The 21,872-nt window shown below is 39.9% G+C and overlaps 1 protein-coding gene across 1 annotated transcript; it reads left to right on the top strand.

Annotated features, from left to right (window-relative positions):
• Positions 1–15,339: 15,339 nt before the first annotated feature.
• On the top strand, positions 15,340–16,323 carry LOC138877678 (uncharacterized). Its single transcript, XM_070157304.1, has one exon. It carries the CDS (start codon positions 15,340–15,342, stop codon positions 16,321–16,323), a length of 984 nt encoding a protein of 327 aa, XP_070013405.1.
• The last annotated feature ends 5,549 nt before the right edge of the window (positions 16,324–21,872 follow it).

The following is a 21,872-nucleotide window of genomic DNA, read 5'->3' as shown; positions in this document are numbered from 1 at the left end:
GATTTTCCCGAAAACCTGCCCCTGGAGGGTTTCTATACGCCCCTGGTGGAGGATAGGTGTTTTGTGGTGGTGCATATGTGTTATGGGGAGCCGGCGCACGCCATTGCGGGCAAACCGGAGGCTGAGTGTATGTCTGGTCCTGGTGTACGAAACAATGTGGTTCTCAAGGCGGATAGCAATGTTGTGGTGGGTTGTATGGGTAGTTTGGCCTGTGAGGTCTGGGTTGGTTGTAGTGTGGCTTGCCAGCCCTGGACCAACTGCCTGCCTCGATCGTGGCAATTTCTTCTTTCTTTCTTCTTCCCAGTGCACCTCCGGTGCCACTCTGAATAGCTTGGGTCGTGGCCTTGAGTGCCGAATAATTCAAGATTTTGTCAGACCTCAGACCCTCATCTATCATGACCCCTATCTTCACCACCTCGTAACCGTCGTCACCAAGTGACCAAAGTAGGTTGGATCCAATGTTTGTAAGAAATAGTCCACCATCTCTCCCTCTCTCATGGGAGGATCGACTCTGGCCGCTTGCTCTCTCCAGCGGAACCCGAACTCGCGAAAACTTTCCCCGGGTTTCTTCCCAGTTCTCAATAATGTGAGACGGTCAGGGACTATCTCGAGATTGTACTGGAAATGACCTGCGAAAGCCTGCGCCAGATCATCCCAAGTGTACCACCTACTGGAATCCTGCCTGGTATACCATTCTAGTGCAGATCCGCTCAGACTTTGGCCGAAATAAGCTATTAGCAGCTCATCTTTGCCGCCTTCCCCTCTCATTTTGCTACAGAATCCCCGCAAATGTGCCATGGGATCACCGTGCCCTTCATATAAATCAAACTTAGGCATCTTGAACCCAGCCGGGAGTTGGACGTCCGGGAAAGGGCATAGATCTTTGTAAGCTACGCTGACTTGGTTGCCCAAACCGTGCAGGTTCCTGAAGGACTGCTCCAGGCTTTTGAACTTTCTCAATACCTCATCCTGTTCAGGGGCTTTAACCGGCTTTTCAATCTCTGCCGGTACCTCCAAGTGCGGATTGTAGGCCTGTGGTTCGGGGGCATGGAATGTAGGCTCAGGGGGGTAGTACTGCGTATCGTGGGCCTGAAACAATGGCTCACTGGTCGTTCTTTGCAAGGTGGCTGATGTGGGTCCCACAAAAGTGGGAATATTGGGTGTTGGGAGAGGTTGATGGGGTGGTGGAGCTTGGGAATCATGAGGGCTTCTTTCTTGATGATAACGGGGATTTGGGAGGCTTGTTGAAGGGCCGGAATGAGGGTATTCCGGCATGCGCCCCAATGGCTCAGGACTCTTTTGTGCTTTGGCTAAAGCTAGCTGCATTGCATTCATCTCTAGTCCCATCCTTTCAATCTTTTCCATCGCTTCTTTTAACAACTGGCTCATCGGCCTTTCTTCCTCGTTACTATTCTCTGAAGTAGTCATGCTTATTGCTACCGGTCCTTTGGATCTGGTTTGGTAAGGGTGTGTTGCCAAAATTCTTTAACAACTAACTGTCTGATTCAGACAACAACAAACTTTGTTAGTGTTAGAGTTTAACAGATTTGATCACAACACATAGAGGATGCAATGCTCCTAGGCAGTTAACCGTTTCTACATGCTTTGCTTCAAACAACATGCGTCATACCGGCTTGCTCATTTTTGTACTTTGGGAAACCCGGTATTTTATTTTCTTTTTGTATTTTCTTTTTCTCTCTTTTTTTTCTTTCTTTATTTATTAAAAGTGGTCGAATCTTATGGGGATTGCCTACGTATCACGTCCCCGCGCGAATCAGACCAGGCGTAGTTCTGCCTTAAAGTAAAGAAACACAAAATTCTTGTGAAATCATTAAATTCAACCTCAAAATTTTGCTATTACAAATTACTTCAAACAAGGAATAGCAATAGTACAGACTCCACAGTTCTTAACCCGTTTCGACTAAAAGAAAAGAAAACAACATATGGGAAAGCAACAAAGCCAAATAAACAAGACTTGATCAAAGATTAATTTTCCAACTTAGGGGCCCGCGAGGCATCATTCGGCCTTTCCGTGGCCCTTGGTGTGAGGTCCCTCTGCAGGCTTTTCAATTCATTCATGATTCGGTGGACGCAGCCCATGATGGAAACAAGGAGGGTCTTCCGAGGCATTTGCTCGCATGCCAGGCATCTCATGTAGATGTAATGCCCAATCTCGTCGATCCTTCCTAGAATGTTGTCCCTTTCTGTGAACAACTACCTTATCTGGCGGTTCTTTAATCCTAGTGTTTGCGCATTGTTGGCAAGTTGATCCTGGAAAATCTCCATTTGTCTTTCCATTCTGGTCATTGCATCGTAACAGCGCCTTCTGTCGGCTTGGGCATCTCGTGTTTGCTTGAAGATCCGCTCTTGAAGAGTGGAATTCGTTTCCCTTAATGTCCCGATGCTCCGTTCATAATCCCTTATGACTTGTTGCAGGCGCTGCCTCCGGGCCATTGTACCTTTTGCCCACTTGGTCCGCAATCTTGCTGTGCTAGCCTTGGATCTTTCCAAATCTTCCTGGCATTCCGCAACCTGATCCTTTAACCCCGCTATCAATCTTTTATCCGCCCGGCTTCTCAGCTGGTTGTCGGCCTCCCTTTTCATCTTCCGGATCTGAGCTTTGAGGATCTCGCCTTCTCTGATTAATCTGTTCTTTTCTCCCTTGTGGGCAGCGGACTGTAATTGGCATTCAAACTTCATATCCTGAACTTGTTGCTTTAGTTTGCCTGTTTCGGCAAGATATTCCCGCTCTTTGGCCAACCAGCCCCACTGCTCTTGTGAAGACTTGGCAAATTCTTGCAGGTGAGGTCTTTTGGTCGGCCTTCCAGATGATGTCTCCCCTTTGTACCAGGCCTGATACCCGGGTGAAATTTCCCCTTTTGCCCAATTCACTACACAAGTATTCGCTTCTAAGTATTGACATTGGCTCCAAATTTGGCGAACCCTTGCTTCAGGAAACTGGCCATCGGGACTGATCTCAATCACCTGGGTGCTTAGATCCTCGTCTTTCGGCACTATCTGACACCTCCCAAGTTGCCTTAAAACCCGATGCGGCGCGTATGGTTGAATGCTCTTAAGTCCCATTAAGAGAAAATGGGGCCTGGCTGCTGGCATGTATATGACTTCGTCGATCGGTAACCATCCTAGCGCCCACTGTATTTGACTGGCGTTGAGGGTATGGAAATATGAGGTCCATGCTGTGACTCCTTCCGGTAGGTAGGTCTCATTAACTCTGGTATAGAACTCCTCTATGCAGGTCTTTTCAGCGGATCCATGGCTCAGAAACTGGGCTCGGTGACATAGGTGTTCGGTCATCCACATTTGCAACAACAAATTGCAACCCTCGAAAAAGCTTCCTCCGGCTTTGCAAGACGTGAGAGCCCGGAACATATCAGATACTATCATGGGCGCCAACGTACTATCTCTCTGTGTGAGCAACGTACTGACGACCCCCGCTATCTTTATGTCGATATTCCCGTCTTTTCTTGGGAACACTAAGAGCCCTAAGAAAGTTATCATAAAAGCAACCCGTCTATGTTCATCCCACTTTCGACGGTTACTTTTGCTGCACAACTGGTTTTCTGGTTTGTCGAATCCTCCTATGTGACCATATCTTTGGTATATGAAACTCACAGTGCAAAAACCTTTTGCCAAGTCAGGGTTACGAATTGTTCTGACTATCTTTAATGAGTCCAGAAACCGGTGTACTGCCACAGCTCTTGGAGCAACCAGGTATTTATGCCTCAATGGAGCCTCAGCACTGCCGATATACCCTGCTATTTCTTCTAAAGTTGGGGTAAGTTCAAAGTCCGAGAAGTGGAAGACATTGTGCGCAGGATCCCAGTGAGGGACTAGTGCCCTTATGATATCTCCCCGTGGCCTGATATCCAACAAACTCGTGAGGCCTTTCAGATATTTCTTGATTTCGTCATGCCCTTCTTTGCCTAAATCATTCCACCAAAGCCGCAATTGGAGGGGAATTTTATTCATGATTGCAAAGGGTTCATTTGGAGTCGTGCTCATTCTGCACATTTATTAATAAGATTTTAACAAACAAAACTTATTTTGATCAAAACAAAAAAAACATATGCTCACTTTCCTCAAGAGGATTTCTGAACACGACCTCTCAGCACTTCAGGGACGAAGATTTTTAAGGTTGTGTGAAAAAACAAGAATAAGTAGATGAACTAACTTCTTGTTTTTTTGAATTTGTGAAAGAACTACTTTAAAAGGAGAAAGGAAATATTTTATTTTTTTTGGATTTTTGATTGATTTTCTTTTTTAAAAGAAAGACTTCTAAGATATATTTCTTTTTTAATTTCCATTTGTTTTTTTTTCTTATTCTAAAGGAAGAAGAAAATATTTTTCGGAATTTTACCTTTAATAAAAGAAATGCTTCTAAAAAATGTTTTTTTTTTGAATTTTGAATTTTCTTTTCAATTTTGAAAGAAGAAAAATATTTTCGGATTTTTTTCTATCTTATTATACATTTTTTTTAAAATAATTAAAAGACTTTCTAAAGAAGTTAATAATGGAAAATATTTTTGGATTTTTTTTTTGTTTTTGAAAATTGGGGGTCTAAAAACTTTTCTAGACTTTTTGGCAAGACAAATATTTTTGCAACAAATAAAGACATATATATATTTTTTGGAAATAAAAACTTTTGGATATATATATATATATATATATACATGTATATATTTGTGACAAATAATGAAAGACTCTTTTTTTATTATTATTATTATTTTTTGAATTTTCATAAAAAAAAATCATTTTAAAAATAAGACACTTTTTAATTTTTATTTTTATGACAAGACAAACTATATATTTCTATAAATTTTTTTTGAAAAACAAAACAGAACAACGACTTTTTTTTTTCTATTTTTCCTTTGCTTTTAATAAAACAAACTAATAAGACGTTTTTATTTCTCAAAATTTCGGCAGAGTTTTGACAGTATTTGGGTATTGGGTTTTTTTCAAAAATAAACAATCAATTCCCTAACCGCTATTTCCTTTTTTTTCAATTTCACAATATTCATAATATTCAAACACCGGTCAGCATGCGGGCACGAGACAAATAAATGCACGGAAAACAAATAGTATGCATCAGGATGGCCTTTTCATATCAGGTCGCTAGTCCTAGACGGACCCAAGCCCTGTGTTGAGTCCCCTAAGTCAAATGCAATGTGATGCAAATAAGCGTTCCTACTAGGGATCCGGCATGAAGTCACGTTATTCTATGTTCAAAACCTGGGTCGGTGTTCTAGACAGTGTACCCGAGCGGACAACTCGAGCTGAGGAAGGAGCTCCTTTCCGGGAACCAAAAGGCCAGCCGGCTTAGAAACTTTCCGAGCCTCTTTTATTTAGGGTATGACACTAACAGAATAGGGAGTCTCAACCAGTAAGCACATCCCCGGAGGTAAGAAGAGAAAGGTTTCGGCACAATTTATATACAGTTCAGATAATATCAAAGCGGTAAAAGCAGCATTTAACACATTAGGCTCAAAACATGTAAAAATCAGATAAAGCCAAATATAACAATTTTTCTAAGCTCGAATTTCTAACCCTGAACCAGTGGTTCTGGGTCCATAATCCCCAGCATAGTCGCCAGAGCTATCACACCTCCTTTTTATGCACCCGAGAGGGGTGCAAGGGAGTTTTTCCAATTAAAGGACAATCGAAACGGGATTTGTTTATTTATTTCAGAGTCGCCACTTGAGAGATTTAGGGTGTCCCAAGTCACCAATTTTAATCCCGAATCGAGGAAAATAATGACTCCATATTACAGTCTGCGTACCAGAAATCCGGATAAGGAATTCTATTAACCCGGGATAAGGTGTTAGGCATTCCCGAGTTCCGTGGTTCTAGCACGGTCGCTCAACTGTCATATTCGGCTTGATTATCTGATTTTATGCAAGTATGAACTTATGTGCAAATTTTAACTTTTAACCGCTTTTATCATTTACTGTTATTTTTATCAAGAATTACAGCGTTGTGAAAATGTATCTCGAACCACGTTACAATCAATGTACCCGTGATTAGAAACACATTTCGACTCCGTTGAGAATTGGATTTGGGTCACATAAATGTGCACCCGAGTTTAAGAAGGTAAGATTTATTAAGGCGCGTCCTAAAGAGTCTAACGTATTGTTATTTTAGGAAGAGGCCGTGAAGGTTCATTAAACGGCCAAATCCAAAGTCTAGTCAATGGTTATGTATTTTATTGAGGGCCCCGGCGGTTTGTGATTTATTTGGCGAGGCTCGTCTCATTTTTATTTTAAAGGATAAACCTATAGTGACTACATTTTTCTATTAAATTCGTCTCTAAAATAAAAGAAAATCTCTTAATTATTTACATGCTGAAAAACGTAACTTATTAGTTATTAGTTTACGGCTAATGCGAATGGAAAATTGCGATCGAGTTTGTACAAAGAAAAACTGCTTTCATTTTATATTCTGTTATTCAATAATACTAGAACATGAGATTGACCATAATATCAAAACAGATTAATTATTCTCCGATTAATTTAAACTAACATTATTAGATGAAGAAAGTATACATATGCAACCTCATTATTCATTAATCATTCAACTACATCTTTATACGAAGAAAGAAAAATTATATTCAACCACAAATCTAAACAGGAGGAATTCAACAGGAACAAAGCCTGATTAATATTTCATTTTTTGCTTCAAGCCGAGATTGTACAAATGTGTACCTGGAAACAGCAGTACAAGAACAAAAGAAGGAGAAGTCAGCAGCAGTAATAACACAGCAACAGCAGATTCAGCAACATCGCAAACCAGTACAGTAGGAATAGCAGAAAACCCAGGAGACTATAAACGACTCCAAGTATAGTGAAGAAGTAAAAGGTAGGAAGGTTCTGACTATTTCAGATCTTAAGCGAGGCAATGAAGCAGTAACTATTCGAGTGAAAGTTCAAATTGTCTTTCTCTTTTACTCTCAAAAAACTCTCTCAAGTATAAAAGTATGTCAACTCTCAAGTGTAAAAAAATCTGTCAACTCTCCAAGTCTCTCTTAATTTTTAAGTTCTCTAAACTCTCTTTTCAGTCAGTGTTTTTTTTTTCAAATGTCAAGAATGACTCTATATATATAGCAAGACAAGTCTTCAATTCTCAACCCCAAATTATTCCCCCAATGGCATGCTTTGTCCCACTACTTAATATTTTCTTTATTTTAAACTTTGTCCCCCATGCCTACATTAAATAAATACCACATTCTCAACCCATTACAATATGTCTCTCATGCCTACAGTAAACAAGTACAAGATTCCTCCCCATTATGTTTTGTCTTGTCCCCCATTATATTAAACAAGTACATCAAAAACCCCACCCCATTATATTTGTCCCCCATGCTTAACATAAAGAATCAAAATAATGTTCAATTACCAAACTACCCCTCCGACCTTATTGCAATTACAAATCTACCCCCGAATGCAATGCAATTTACCAAATTACCCCCATCAGCTCTAAACACTCAATTAATCATAACTTGACCAAAATATAGCCATGATGACCAATTTCTCAACAATCTTCAACAACAAATTACATGAACATGATGAACAACACAACTCAAAAATTAATGAAATGAATTAACCATATCGGGAACCAATCCTGGTTAATTTAGACCATCAATGGATGAATCAAAGAGACAACAATACAAACAACAATATGCATGATTCAAATTAAATCAACAAATCACAAACAAACATGAACTCACATTAAATCACTGGATTTAACATGAACTAAATATATTTTTGAACAACAAACATGACGGATTCAACATGACTCAAACAACATTAATATTTTCTGGAAAATACATAACACATGAAACAAATTGAAGAAATAATTAATTAAATTTCAATTTGAATCTAACAAACATTAAACTAACAAATATTCACTTAAACAATAATACAAACATGAAATAAACATGAAAAATAACTAATTAACTTCCATTTGAAATCTGAAAATTAATTCAACAAAAACACATGAACATGAACAAAACCAAAAATCAAATATCTACCGATTTTACATGAACAAAACAAACATTTGCCGATTTTAGATTCGAAAATATCAAAACAAAATACGGACAAAATAAAACTCAAAATCTACTAACTGGAGATGAACAACGACGAATTCGATTGTATGGACTATTTCGACAAACCTCGGATGGGAATAAATCTGTCCGGACTCAACGACGAACTCACCTTCCTCGTAAACTTGACGAACTCAAAACTACGCTCGACGACCTCGACTGAAACTCGACCAAACGAAATGGTTGAATCTTGTTTTGGGACTGAAGGCGACGAGAAGAAGATGAAGGAGGCGATGGACGTAACAACTGCTACAGTGACGACGGAGGAGCTGGACAGTAGCAGCGTAGAAGCAGTTGCGTTTGGTTGTGGCGAACCAAATGAAGGCAGAAGAAGCAGCGATGGAGACTAGCCATGGTTGTTCGATAAGGCAGCAACAGTCGACGCAGCAGTGCGAGCAGTCGACGCAACAGCGTGGAGAAGATGGCGACGGGTTTGTTGGACGTGACTGAGTTTGGACAATGCAGCAGCGGCTGCTCGAGTTCCGATGAGGGGGGGTGACGACGATGTAGCTGGGGCAGTGAAGGATATGAAGAAGTAGCATCATACAAAACATGGCATCCATGGCGATGGGTTTTCCTTCCATTTTGGCCGAGGGTTTTCCGGCGAAGCAGCGGCGAAGCAGACGGGGAGGTCGACGTGGATGGTGGTGCTAAGGGCAGCCAGGGATGAGCCTAAAGTTCTGAAGGTTTGGAGAAGAAGCCATGGGAGGTGTTCTTGAGTCTTTGGGAAGAAGAAAACCAAAAGGGTGGGGGGCGGATGAACTTTGTTTTTTTTTTAGGGTTTTTTTGTTTTTTCTATTTTTTTGTTTTGTTTTGTGAAGAGGGGTGTTGGGTTAATGGGTTAATGGGGCGGACCGGGTCGACCCGGTCTAAAGTGGACTGGGTCATGGGAAGATTGTGCAATTATTTGGGCCTGAGGTTGAAATTTGAAGAAGCGGCTCAATCCGATTTCTCTTTGTATTTTTGTTCTCTTTTCTTCTTTTATTTTTCTAAAACTAAAATTATAAAAATACTTAAATTATTATTAAGAACTAAATTAAGTTATAAAAGTGCAAATTAACTCCCAATAACAATTAACGCACAATTAAGTAATAATTAAGCATAAAATTGTTCATTTGGACATTAAATGCTAAAAATGCAAAAGATGCCTATTTTTGTAATTTTTAATTTTTGTAAAACTAATTTAATTAATAACAATTGTAGAATTAAATCCTACATGCAAAATGCGACATATTTTTATATTTTTTATTAATTTAACAAATAAGCACACATAGACAAATACAAATAATTATCCAAAAATACTCAAAATTGCACACCAAGGAAAATCATTTTATTTTGCATTTTTTGGGAGTAATTCTCATATAGGGCAAAAATCACGTGCTTACAATTATGTTTTGATTTTCACTTTTGGTATGTACATAATTTTACCATTATAGTTCACTTTTCGTACTTTGCAACTTTGGTCTGTATATAAAGTTACTTTCTAATGTATATAGTCATTCCCCCTTATGTATATATCCCCTCTTGTACATATTTATTTTACTTTACACATTTTTCTTTCATAGCTTTTTATTTCATTTTGGTAGCTTCTTATTTTGAGTTTTGCGTTCAATAAACCTTTGGTTTTCTAATGCCACGACTCTTTTCAAAGGTGGAATTTATGTGAACCGGGTGGCTCTTCCCGATGATAAATGGCATGACAACCTTCTTAAGGGTTTGAGTCTGTTTTCTTTTTGTTTTTGGTGTAAATAGTATCTAGTGAGTAATGGTGCCTCAAGCAACTTCAGTTGGGCCTAACACATTTGCCTTTGATCTTATGGTCAAAAACAAATTGTTGTGTATAGGATGGTGAAAGTTGTGACCTTGAGACTCTTGTGTTGGCCGATAATCATCAAGTAGTTTTTTGGGATCATTCGTGTTGCTCAAATCCTAGCTAAAGTTGTTGTGGGCCCCTGACTCTGTCTCTTTAGCAATCCTATAGCTTGTGTGGTGAGAATTTGAATCGCAAGTCCAAGTCCCGAGCCATTAGTCTACAACTTGTCCTGAATGTTTGTCTAGGCAAAATCCTAAGTGTAGTTTGACTTGAGAAGTGATTATAGGCTCTCCTTAATCCGAATGATATCTTGAAAACTTCCATAGCCTACCAATGACAATATCCCTAGTCAACTCTTTTGAGCCATAGACCTTTTTCTTTCAAAGACCATGATACAAGCCTTTACCCGTTCTAAAAAGACCCTCTCTTGGCACCCTATCGTTCCTTAGCACAACGCAAAAGCATAAGTTTGGGGGGGGATACGAGGAATGCAATGAAGTGGTAAAAGGTACAAAATGAAGAAAAGAAAAGGCAATGGAAAAGAAAGAAAATCAAAAAGTCAAAAAGAATGAACAATGTAGAAGAAATGAAGGGATTCAAAGAACAAGAAAGAGTGATAGTGTGTCTCTCTAACCTCTAAGAAAGAAGTAAATGACTCAAATAGTCAAGAGAATGTGTGCCAAAATGAAGAAATGAAGTGCTTAAGGGAAGATGGAACCTACTTAGACCAAATATTTCCTTCCCTGAACCAAAAGCCTTCACTACATCTCCATAAAAGCCCCATATGATCTTGAGTTGAATGAAACTTACATTAGTGGTGACTCACATAAGGGTCAAGCTTATGGTACATAGAGTCGGACTTGTGACTTTTCTTTGAGAGAGATGAGTGTGTTTCCACTAACCTCGTTTTGAGTGCTACAATCTAAAAGTGAGGTTTGCTTAGGGAGAGTTGAGGATGTATGAGTTTGGGTTCCACAATGGCCAAAGTAGTAGAAAGAGTTTCCTTGATGGGTTGAGTCAATTCTTAATGCTCTTGTGTCGCACTAAAACCATGGTGCTTAAAAGGTTGAATGTTGTTAATGATTCATTTGATTTGAGGGCAATTGTTAGTCCTAATTGATGCTAGATGAGGTCACTTTAGGTCAGCTGAATTTTCTTGGTCTTACTCTTAAGGAGGTGGGACTTATTTTGTTTTCTTGAGGACAAGCAAAAGCTTAAGTTTGGGGGAGTTGATAACTAGGGATTCTAGTTCATTTTACACTCTTTTTTACTTGATTTTTGATTAAAAATGTATACAAATAGTCCCAAAGGCTTACATGTTGTGCTTGTTTGCAGGATTTGGTCAAAAAGGTGATAAGTAGTCAAAACCAGCTCAAAAAGGAGTAAAACATACACAAGTACTAAGAACAAGTCAAAGCACAGTTGCAACAGACCCACCGCGGCCGCAATCCATTTAGTGTGGTCCACGGTGAGGAGATTCATAAAGGTACAGATTTTGGAAGCTCAAGCACTACAGCCGCAACCCATTTTGTGCGGACCGCAACACCCTCTTCGCGGCCACAATCCATTTTATGCGGTCCGCGGAGAGGGGATTCAGAGAGTTGGTAATTTGGATGAATAAAGCCAGCGCGGTATGCAAGGAATATTATGCGGACCGCAATGAAGCCACCGCGGCCATGATGCATTTTATGCAGCCCGCGGTGGCTAGATTCAGAGAGTGAACATTCAAGCCAAAAAGCCTCATCGCGACCGCGGTGCATTTTCCGCGCTCCGCAATACCTCTGTTAGGGGTATTTTTGTCCAGAAAATTCGGCCGAGTATAAATACTTTCTTTTCATATTTTTAGGGTATCTTTTGTAATCTGTTAGAGACCTGAGCACATGAATGGAGTTTTAGTTCCATTTTGAGTAATTTGTAGCTAGATTAACACTGAATCTTCATTATCTTAGTTTGTAATTAAATCATATGGGTTATTCTTCATCTATTTTTCTATTTTCTTCTATTATTATGAGTAGCTAGACCCATTAGCTAGGGCTTGGCTCAACCCTAGTGTGAGTATTTGATGTGTCTTTTGTTATAAGGCTTAGATGTTTATGGGTAGTTGATATTTGGATTGATTTGTGTTTTCCATGTTAAATTGGTGGTTGCAAATACTAATTTGTGCCTATTTGACTTGGGCTCTTCTTGAGAAAGAGAGCTTGAGTCTAGGAAAATCAGTCCAACAAGGAATTGGGGTGTAATCAAGAGATTGATAGCCCCAATTAAAGGGTTAAATCTAGAGATAGTAATACCCAACTTGAGCCTAAATTTCTTGCACAATTTTGACACCCAATTGGTCTTGAGAAAGTCAATTAGGGCAAAGTCACTCAAGCTACCGAGAGGTATAGAGTGAGTAGTTCCATGCATTGGCTATATAGCAATCCCCAACATAACAACTTTGCCTTAGGCTTTAGATCCCATCAAGTATTCACCTAGGAGAAAGTCACTTCCCTAGTGCCTCGTTAATCATTTAGAAAACCTTACAAGTAATCATTCTTAGTTTAATTTAGTATCTTATTATCATAAAAGTAGAAGTAACAAACAACCATTATGATTGGAAGTGTAATTAAGAGCACTGCGCAATTCTAGTTTAGATAGGAATCCAATTCCTAATTCTAGCTCTCTGTGGATTCGATCCCGACCATCTCATGTAAAAGTTGCTTCGACCGCTCTTACCACTTTGTAGTGGTGTATGGTTGGCACCGATCAATGGGTTAGTGATATTTAGCTTGTTTCATGCTTTATTGAATTGGTAGTTGCAAACACTGACTCATGCCTTTTTGACTTAAGCTCTTCTTGATAAAGAGAGCCCAAGTCTAGGAAAAATTGGCTAAAAAGAAATTGGGGTGAATTCAAGAGATTGATAGCCCCAATTAAAGGGTTAAGCCTAGAGATAGTAATACCCAACTTGAGCCAATTTTATTTGCATTGTTTGAACACCCAATTAGGTTTGAGAAAGCTAATTAGGGCAAAGTCACTCAAACTAGCGAGAGGTATAGAGTGAGTAATTATGTGTAAAGGTTATATCACGACCCCAAATATAACAAGCTCGTCCTAAATTCTAGACCCCATTAGATACTTGCCTAGGTGTAAGTAACTTCTCTAGTAGTTTTTTATCAATTGAGAAAACTCCTACAAAAACATTGTACTTAGATTATTTTCAGCAATCAATAACATTAAACGTAGAATAGAAACAAATCCAAGCACGGTTAGAAGTGCAATTAAAAGTAACATGCATAGCTAGATTAGATAGAAACCCAACTCCCAACCAATATTAACTCCATGTGGATATCGATCCCTACTTTTCGGGTAAAAGCTGCCTCGACCACTCCTCGCCATTATATAGTGGTATAGGGTTGGAGCTGATCACTTTTTGGCGCCGTTACCGGGGAGTTAAACGGTTTTGGCTATCTATCTGACTAGTTGTGTGTTTTGTTATTCTTTCCTTCTATTTTACTAACTTGTATGAGTTAATCGATTCAGGTACAAAATGGCAAATAATGATCCTCTTGGAAATGTTCTCCTGGGGGAGGAGGTAGAGGATAATGCTGAAGATGAGGTGCATCTAGTACCTCAAGCTCAAAGAAGAGGCCGCCAGTCCAATGAAAACATTCCAGACCCTCCCCTAGCTCCTCGACTAGCAGCTCCTCGGGTGCTTCCAAATGAAGGTTACGCAAGTGCAATTGTCTCACCTCGGATCCGGGCGAGTAATTTTCAGATAACAAATGTCATGTTGACCTTATTGGAGCAGAGGGTACTTTACAGGCGCTCCCCTTCAGATTGCATATAAACATCTAAAGGGCTTTGTGGATACCTACTCGAGAAGCAAACAGACAAATTTCGGAGGATGCATTGGGACTAAGATTGTTCCCTTTTTCACTTAGAGGGAAAGCTTTGGATTGGCTCGAAAGACTCTCCAACCATTCCATCACCGCATGGGATGAGTTGGCCGACAAGTTTATAGCCAAGTGTTTCTCACCGGGACATATGGTTGCATTAAGGGATTAGATCTTAGGTTTTAAACAGGAGCCAAATGAACCCCTTCATGAAATCTAGGAGAGATATAGAACTATGGTCAAGGAATGCCCTAATAATGATATGATTGAAGCAATTATCCAATGGACATTTTATCGAGGTATAAACATGACCAATCAATGTGTGGTAAACCAGCTAGCAGGGGGTAATTTTATGAAGTTGCCTTATGCCGAGGCCTGTGACATTCTTGATGAGATGGATGACACCTCCTCAGCCTGGCAGAGTCGGGCAAATGTTCCTCAGGGGGACCCTCATGTCATAAATCTTCACAAGGAACTTCAAGACCACAGACAAGCCATAGCTGAGTTGACAATAACCATGAACCAGTTAGCCAAAGCACAACTTCAGCATATTCAGGGACCAAAGGAAGTAAACACAATGGAAGGGGTTAATCTATTGGTAAACAAGAGGAGACAACATGGTCAACAAATGCAAAGCAATCAAGATCAATATGAGCACAGTGGAAGTGGCTACAACCAAGATGACTCGTATGATGATCAAAGTGAGGAAGTTTTGTATGCCAACAACTATCAAGGACAACGGGGCAATGCTCCAAATCAACAATGGACATCACAAGGGAATAATCTGAATTGGGGCAACCAAGGCCAAGGAAATTGGAACAACAACAACTCAAACAATTGGGGGAACAACAACCAGAATTAGGGTGGCAATAACAATTGGAATAGCAATAACAACAACAATTGGTGTGGAAATGGAAATCAGGGATCGGGCTTTCAAAGGCCCCCGATGTATCAACAACCAAACAACCTGCCTCTATTTTCGTCTCAAGGTCCTAGCTCATCAAACAATGAGATGGGATGGATTAAGTCAATGTTTGAGCAAATGATGAAGAAAAACACCGACTCTGATGCCTAATTGGCATCCCATAATATTTCTATCCGTAACTTGGAGGTCTAACTTGGCCAGATTTTGCAAGCTTAGAACACTCTCCCTAAGGGGGCACTACCTAGTGACACAGTAGTAAACCTGAAGGATGGGAACAATACCGTCCATCCAATGGCGGTGACCGCAAGGAGCGATAGAGGTGGTGAAGCAAGTACCTCCAAGCAAAAGAAAGTTGTGAGTGATGATGTTACAGTGCAAAATGACGATGATTCAATAGTTGATGAGCAAGTGAGTGAAAAGAATTTGAATAGTGAGGTGAGAATTGATATTCATGACAATGAGGAGGAGACTCAAAATGATGTGAACCCGTCTAGGGAACACGTGATAGACATACCGAAAATGGTAATGCCTAAAGCCAAGGCCTCCTTCGCCTTACCCTCAAAGACTTACAAAGCAAAATAATGAAAACTAATTCAAGAAGTTTATTGAGATGATGAAAAACTTGTCGATCAATGTGCCCTTGGTGGAAGCTCTTGAGCAAATGCCGGGATATGCCAAGTTTATGAAAGACTTAGTAACTAAAAAGAGATATATGGATTGTGAGACCATCAAAATGACTCATCAAGTGAGTACCATTGTGCACTCGATGGCTCTAAAGCTTGAAGATCCCGGTGCATTTACCATTCCATGTACCATTAGGAGTGTGGATTTTGCAAAGGCCTTGTGTGATTTGGGAGCAAGTATAAATTTGATTCCTTACTCTGTATTCAAAACTTCGGGTATTGGTCAACCGAGAGCTACTTCAATGAGATTGCAAATGGAGAATCGAACAATGAAGAGGCCGCTTGGTATTATTGATGATGTTCTTGTGCGGGTCGACAATTTCATACTTCCCATAAATTTTGTGATTCTGGACTGCAAGGTTGACTATGAGGTGCCGATCATATTGGGGAGACCTTTCCTAGCTACAGGGAAGGATTTGGTTGATGTGGAAACAGGGGAGCTCACTTTTCGGGTGGATGATAAAAAAATTGTGTTCCATGTCTGCAAATCAATAAGGCTGGCCAATAGCAACGAAGTATGTTCCTTTGTTGATCTTGTGACCGAGGTAATTATTGAAGGCACCAGTGCTATGATAAATATGGAGGACCCTATAGAAGTTGTGTTGCTGAACCATGATGTGAATGAGAATGAAGGCCTAGTAAAGTATGTCAATGCTTTGCAAGGAATGGGTTCTTACACATATGAGCCCCGGAAACTTTCCTTGGATCTTGAAAACCGAAAGACTCCACCAACAAAGCCCTCAATCGAGGAACAACCCATATTGGAGTTGAAGCTTTTGCCTTCACACCTTAGGTATGAATTCTTGGGCCCTTGTTCAAGTTTACATGTTATTCTTCCTTTGTGCTTAACTAACGTGCAGGTAGATTCCACCTTTGCGGTGCTCCAAAGAAGGAAGAAGGCAATTGAATAGACTCTAGCTGATATTCGGGGGATAAGCCCTGCCTTTTGCATGCACAAGATTATACTTGAGGATGATGCCAAACCTTTCGTGGAACATCAAAGGAGGTTGAATGAGGCCATGCAAGAGGTCGTCAAGAAGGAAGTTATCAAGTGGCTGGATGCAGGGGTTGTGTACCCATTTCGGATAGTTTATGGACTTCGCCGATACAATGTGTGCCAAAGAAGGAGGTATGACTATGGTCACAAATGAGCAAAATGAGTTGATTTCCACTAGGACTGTCACCGAATGGAGGGTATGCATGGATTACCGAAAGCTGAACAAAGTGACATGCAAAGATCATTTTCCATTGCCCTTTCTTGACCAAATGTTGGCGTGCCTACTATTGCTTATTGGATGGGTACTCAAGTTACAACCAGATTTTGATTGCACCGGAAGACCAAGAGAAAATCACCTTCACATGTCCATATGGCACCTTTGCATTCTCACGGATGCCATTTGGTTTGTTTAATGCACCAGCTACCTTTCAGTAGTGTATGATGGCTATCTTTACAGACATGGTGGAGGACTTCTTGGAAGTGTTCATGGATGATTTTAGTGTTGTGGGTGACTCCTTTAAAGAATGCTTGAATAATCTTGACAAAGTGTTGGCCCAATGTGAAGAGACCAACCTAGTGCTTAATTGGGAGAAGTGCCACTTTATGGTTGAGGAGGGCATTGTCCCCGGCCATAAGATCTTCAAGAACAGTATTGAGGTAGACAAGGAAAAGATTGAAGTGATTCCAAAACTCCCTCCTCCTACTTCCGTCAAGGGGGTTAGGAGCTTTCTTGGGCATGTGGGGTTCTACCGAAGGTTCATCAAAGACTTCTCAAAGGTGGTGAATCCCTTGTGAAAGTTATTGGAAAAGGATGCAAAGTTTGTGTTCAATGATGATTGCATGAAAGATTTTGAGCTTCTCAAGTATAGATTGACTGCCACTCCCATCATCATCGCACCCAATTGGAGATTGCCATTTGATCTCTGTAAGCACGTGATTTTTGCTTCACGGACAATCGCTCCAAAAGAAAATAAAAATAGTGACAAATGACTTCGCTGTACAAATTTTTCGATTTTTCCGTGACATGTGTTGTTAGTCATTTGTGGGTCTGTCCATTTTACATCTAATCATTGTCAAACAAAATACAAAAAATATGTGTCATTAAAAGAAATTTCAAAAAATATATATATGTGCATCGTTCGTTCTGGGTTGTGATTTAAATTACTTAAACAAGTTAATTTGGTGTGATAATTATGTTAAAATGCTACATTGTTGTTTGTTTTAATTCCATTTGTTTTATTACCTATTTGTTATTTTTCATTTGTTTTAAAAAAAAATTTAGAAAACAAAAAGAAAAGAGTTGAAAATCGGTTTGGGCCCAAAAGAAATAAAACAAAACAGGCCCAAACAGGCACTCAAGTCCAGTCCAAATCCGGCCTGCCCAAGCACCAATTCAAACGACGCCGTTTCAGGCAGGTCGATCTGAGCCGTCTAAGCCTCTTGATCCAACGGTCCACATACTCACCCGTGACCCGACCTGTTTAGCCGGTCCAACCCAATCCATCACTTAAACCCAAACGACACCGTTTTAATACCAAACGACTTCGTCTCACCCCTAACCAACAGATCCAAGCCGTAGAGATCATCTGATCCAACGGCTCAGATCTAAACCCCTAGACCATATATAAGCTTTCCCTCACACCCCACGCCCCCTATCCGAACCCCACCCTTCACTCGTCTCCTTCCCCAAGCCCTGAAACCCCAAACCCTAACACCGCCCTAGTTTCCTTTTCACCAAAACCCGGTGGCATGAATGCCGGTGACCACCCCCTTCACACCCTTGAAGCATCCAACCACCCTGAACACGAATCCACTAGCCATGTACCTCGAATCACCTCCTATCGTCTCGAATCTGGATTTGAAGATTCGAGACAAAACTCGATCTATACCAAACCTCCCCATCTTCATACCAAACACTCCACGGACCCTCCTCGTGACCAAACCAAACTTGGTTTGGTCCGAATCTACCCACAACTCCTAAAAAACCAGATCTGAAAATCTGAACCTTAGAACACAAGAGCCTGAGGAACCCGACCTGCTTCATAGAGGGTTTGAGGTCTAATAGACCTTAACCAAGGTGTTATCGGTTTGAGAACACCCTGGTTAGAGTTTGTTTGGCCTCAAATGGTCAAATTTAATTCGGACTGGGGTCGGCCTGCTTTGAACATTTTTTAGTAAGTTTTCCTTTTCTGTTTTTGTATGGATGAGTATGTTAGCATGTTCTGTTGTGTTTGTTCGGTGTTTTCTGATACTTTTCTTAATTTCTTCCGTCTTTGTAAAGACCTTTTATTTGGTCAATTGTTTTCTGTGTATGATTTGAATGTATTCTGTGATATACATGTTCGATTAGATTAGTCGTCAAACGAGTTAATTCATATAGGTTCCCAGTGATTGAACAAAGTTGTCTGAAGTCATTCGGGACTCTGTACGTGTTGTTTATATGAACGATTGATTGTTATGTGTTACGATTAATATAGTCGAGTCGATATATGTCGTCAATTAGTTTCAGTCATTAATGGTAACAACTTGATTCATGTTGTTTATTTTTGCTGTGATCGTATTTGAATCCCATTAGGAACTGAATTGTATTGCCTATTGATTTTGTTCAAATTGAATTAAAGAACATCTAGGGGAAGGTTATAATGGCAGTTCAGACTTTGATTTTAAATATGATGCCATGTTTATTTGGTTTAGACCGTGGGCAGCCTGTGTATGGTTAGCTTTAAGGAATTAAAATAATGGGACAGCATGTGTTGTCAGATTATATTCCTACTGCCCATACTTTGGTTAAATAAACAAGAGATTAGGACACTTTAACAACAAAAAGAGAGAGGGGGTGTCAGGGATTTCATGGGAGTTTTGTTATTTAAAATAAGTGAGTGGAAAAACAACAGGGAGGAGGAATTTTGAGTTATCAAACAGACTGTAAAGTGTTAAGGTTAGGCTATAAAAGAGGCAGACTTTCCATTAGAAAAGGGAGTTCATTTTTTTGGAGTCTTGAGAGATTCTGTGAGTAAGAAAACTGAAAAAGGAAAAACAGAAATAAATTTCAGAACATTGTTAATGAGTATTGTCTAGAAGAAACTGTGTAAGAGTCCAGTTTGATCAGGTTGTCTTTGTGGTTTTGCTTTTCTGTCGTTTGCCAAGCTTTCTTGTGGTCATTGGATTTCTGTTGCTGTTACATTCAACATTCTGGGCTGTTGTTTCCTACTCTGTTTTTCTGGGATTGTTTATTTGTTGCTCGACTCCTTGCTGAGCTTCATCATTGTTGGCTGGTTGTTGTTGCTGTGTTGTTGCTGTGAATCTGCTGTTGCTGTTGTTTGCTGTGTACTACTCAGCTGATCCTTTTCCTTCTTCTTTTGTTCCTCTATACCAGGTACACAACTAATACTGTCCATGTAATTTGAAAGTCGAGCATGAATACAAAAGGGAAGATTTGAAGACATCTATGTCCACATGTAGTTGCTATATAGATGATCATGTAGTGTGTAATGGTTTACAATCTTGTTTGGGTATTGGAGTTGGTCCTTTCATATAGTGAATACAAAAAATGTAGTATGGTTTAATATCATATGTCGGTTAGGTTGACAGACAAAAGGATTGGCAGTATACTAGGCTATGTCTTGGAAATTAGTTGTGTTTTGTAATTAGCATTCTCTTTTAATGCATGTCAAAGAATAAAACTATCCGCCTCAGTTAATTTTCATTCTCTTTTGATAAACTGCCTCGTTATAATTATCAAGCCACACCCTTATAACAATTAGCACAAGTCGCCCCTCAACCTTATGAAGGTCGAGCCCAGGTCAAAACAGACCAAACAGACCCGCCTCGGATAAACAGTGGCCCAGGTCTGGCCCATTCCGCATGAGCTGGATTTGGGCCCATAATGTTCGATCAGCTGTCTGTATGCATGGTCACGTTTCCTTATTCTGTAAAAGCATTTCGGATCCTGCTATAAATAATCTGCAAGCATGTAAATAATTAAGAGATTTTCTTTTATTTTAGAGACGAACTTAATAGGAAATATAGTCATTATAGGTTTATCCTTTAAAATAAAAATGAGACGAGCCTCGACAAACAAAAATGTAGAAGCTGCGGGGCCCTCTAAATGTATATATTAAATACTTAGATTCCGGGACGGGCCGTTTAGCAAATTTCACGGCCCTTCCCAAAATAATAACACGATAGTCTCTTTAGGTGCGTGTTTAATAATCTACTTTCTTAAAACTTGGGGTGTGCATTTCATGCGACCCAGATCCAAATCCCAAAACATCAAATAAAATATGTTCCAGATTGTGGGTGCATTTCATGTGACGCAGTCCAAAGACATGTTTTAAGCGATGTTCACATCCTTTTGAAATAATAACAATAAAGCGGTAAAAAGTTAAAATTGGCACATTGGTTCATAATGGTATTTAAAATCAGATAAATAAGCCGAATATGACAGTTGAGCGACCGTGCTAGAACCACGGAACTCGGGAATGCCTAACACCTTCTCCCGGGTTAACAGAATTCCTTATCCGGATTTCTGGTGCGCAAGACTGTAATATGGAGTCATTCTTTTCCTCGATTCGGGATTAAAATTGGTGACTTGGGACACCCTAAATCTCCCAAGTGGCGACTCTGAAATAAATAAACCAATCCCGTTTCGATTGTCCTTTAATTGGAAAAACTCCCTTGCACCCTCTCTGGTGCGGAAAAAGGAGGTGTGACAGCTCTGGCGACTCTGCTGGGGATAATTTACACCCAGAACCACTGGTTCAGGGTCAAGAATTCGAGCTTAGAATAATTGTTATAGTTGGTTTTATTTATTATCTGATTTTTACACGATATATGCCCAATGTGCAAAATGATGCTTTTACCGCTTTAATATTATTTGAATTGTGAATATATACAACTGTTACGAAACCCCCTTCTTTCTGAGTCTTCTGAATTTATGGTGTACACGTGCGCGTGACCCACCTTTCTGTTAAAGTCATACCAAATAAGACGAAGTTGGGACAAGTAACTAGGCCGGGCAGACTTTCGTGCTCCCGGTACGTCGCCCCCGCTTCGGCTCAAACTGTCCGTTTGGGTAAGCCAGGTTTAGAACAATCAACCTCAGGTTTTACACTTAGAATAACTCAGCCATGTACCGGATCCCTAGTAGGAACGTTTATTTGCATCATGTGCATTTGACTTAGGGGACTCAACACAGGGGTTGGGTCTGTCTAGGACAGATGAACCCGAAATAAAAAGACCATCCTGATGCATCCTACTTGCTATATGTGCATTCATTTGCCTCGAACATGCTTGCTGACCGGCTTAAATGAAATCATGGTAAGAACTGAGGAATAAAATGGGTTGTTTTTTAAAAAAAAAAAAAAATAAAAAATAAAAATTAAAAAAATAATAAAAATTAAAAATAAAAAGGTAAAATATAGTTTTCAAATCTTGAAATAAAGGTATTTAATCTTGAAAGGT

This window comes from Nicotiana sylvestris, chromosome 9, assembly GCF_000393655.2.
Source record: "Nicotiana sylvestris chromosome 9, ASM39365v2, whole genome shotgun sequence".
NCBI classification, from domain to species: Eukaryota; Viridiplantae; Streptophyta; class Magnoliopsida; order Solanales; family Solanaceae; genus Nicotiana; species Nicotiana sylvestris.
The sequence above is the reverse complement of the archived record's forward strand: the minus strand, read 5'-3'. Positions and strand labels throughout refer to the sequence as shown.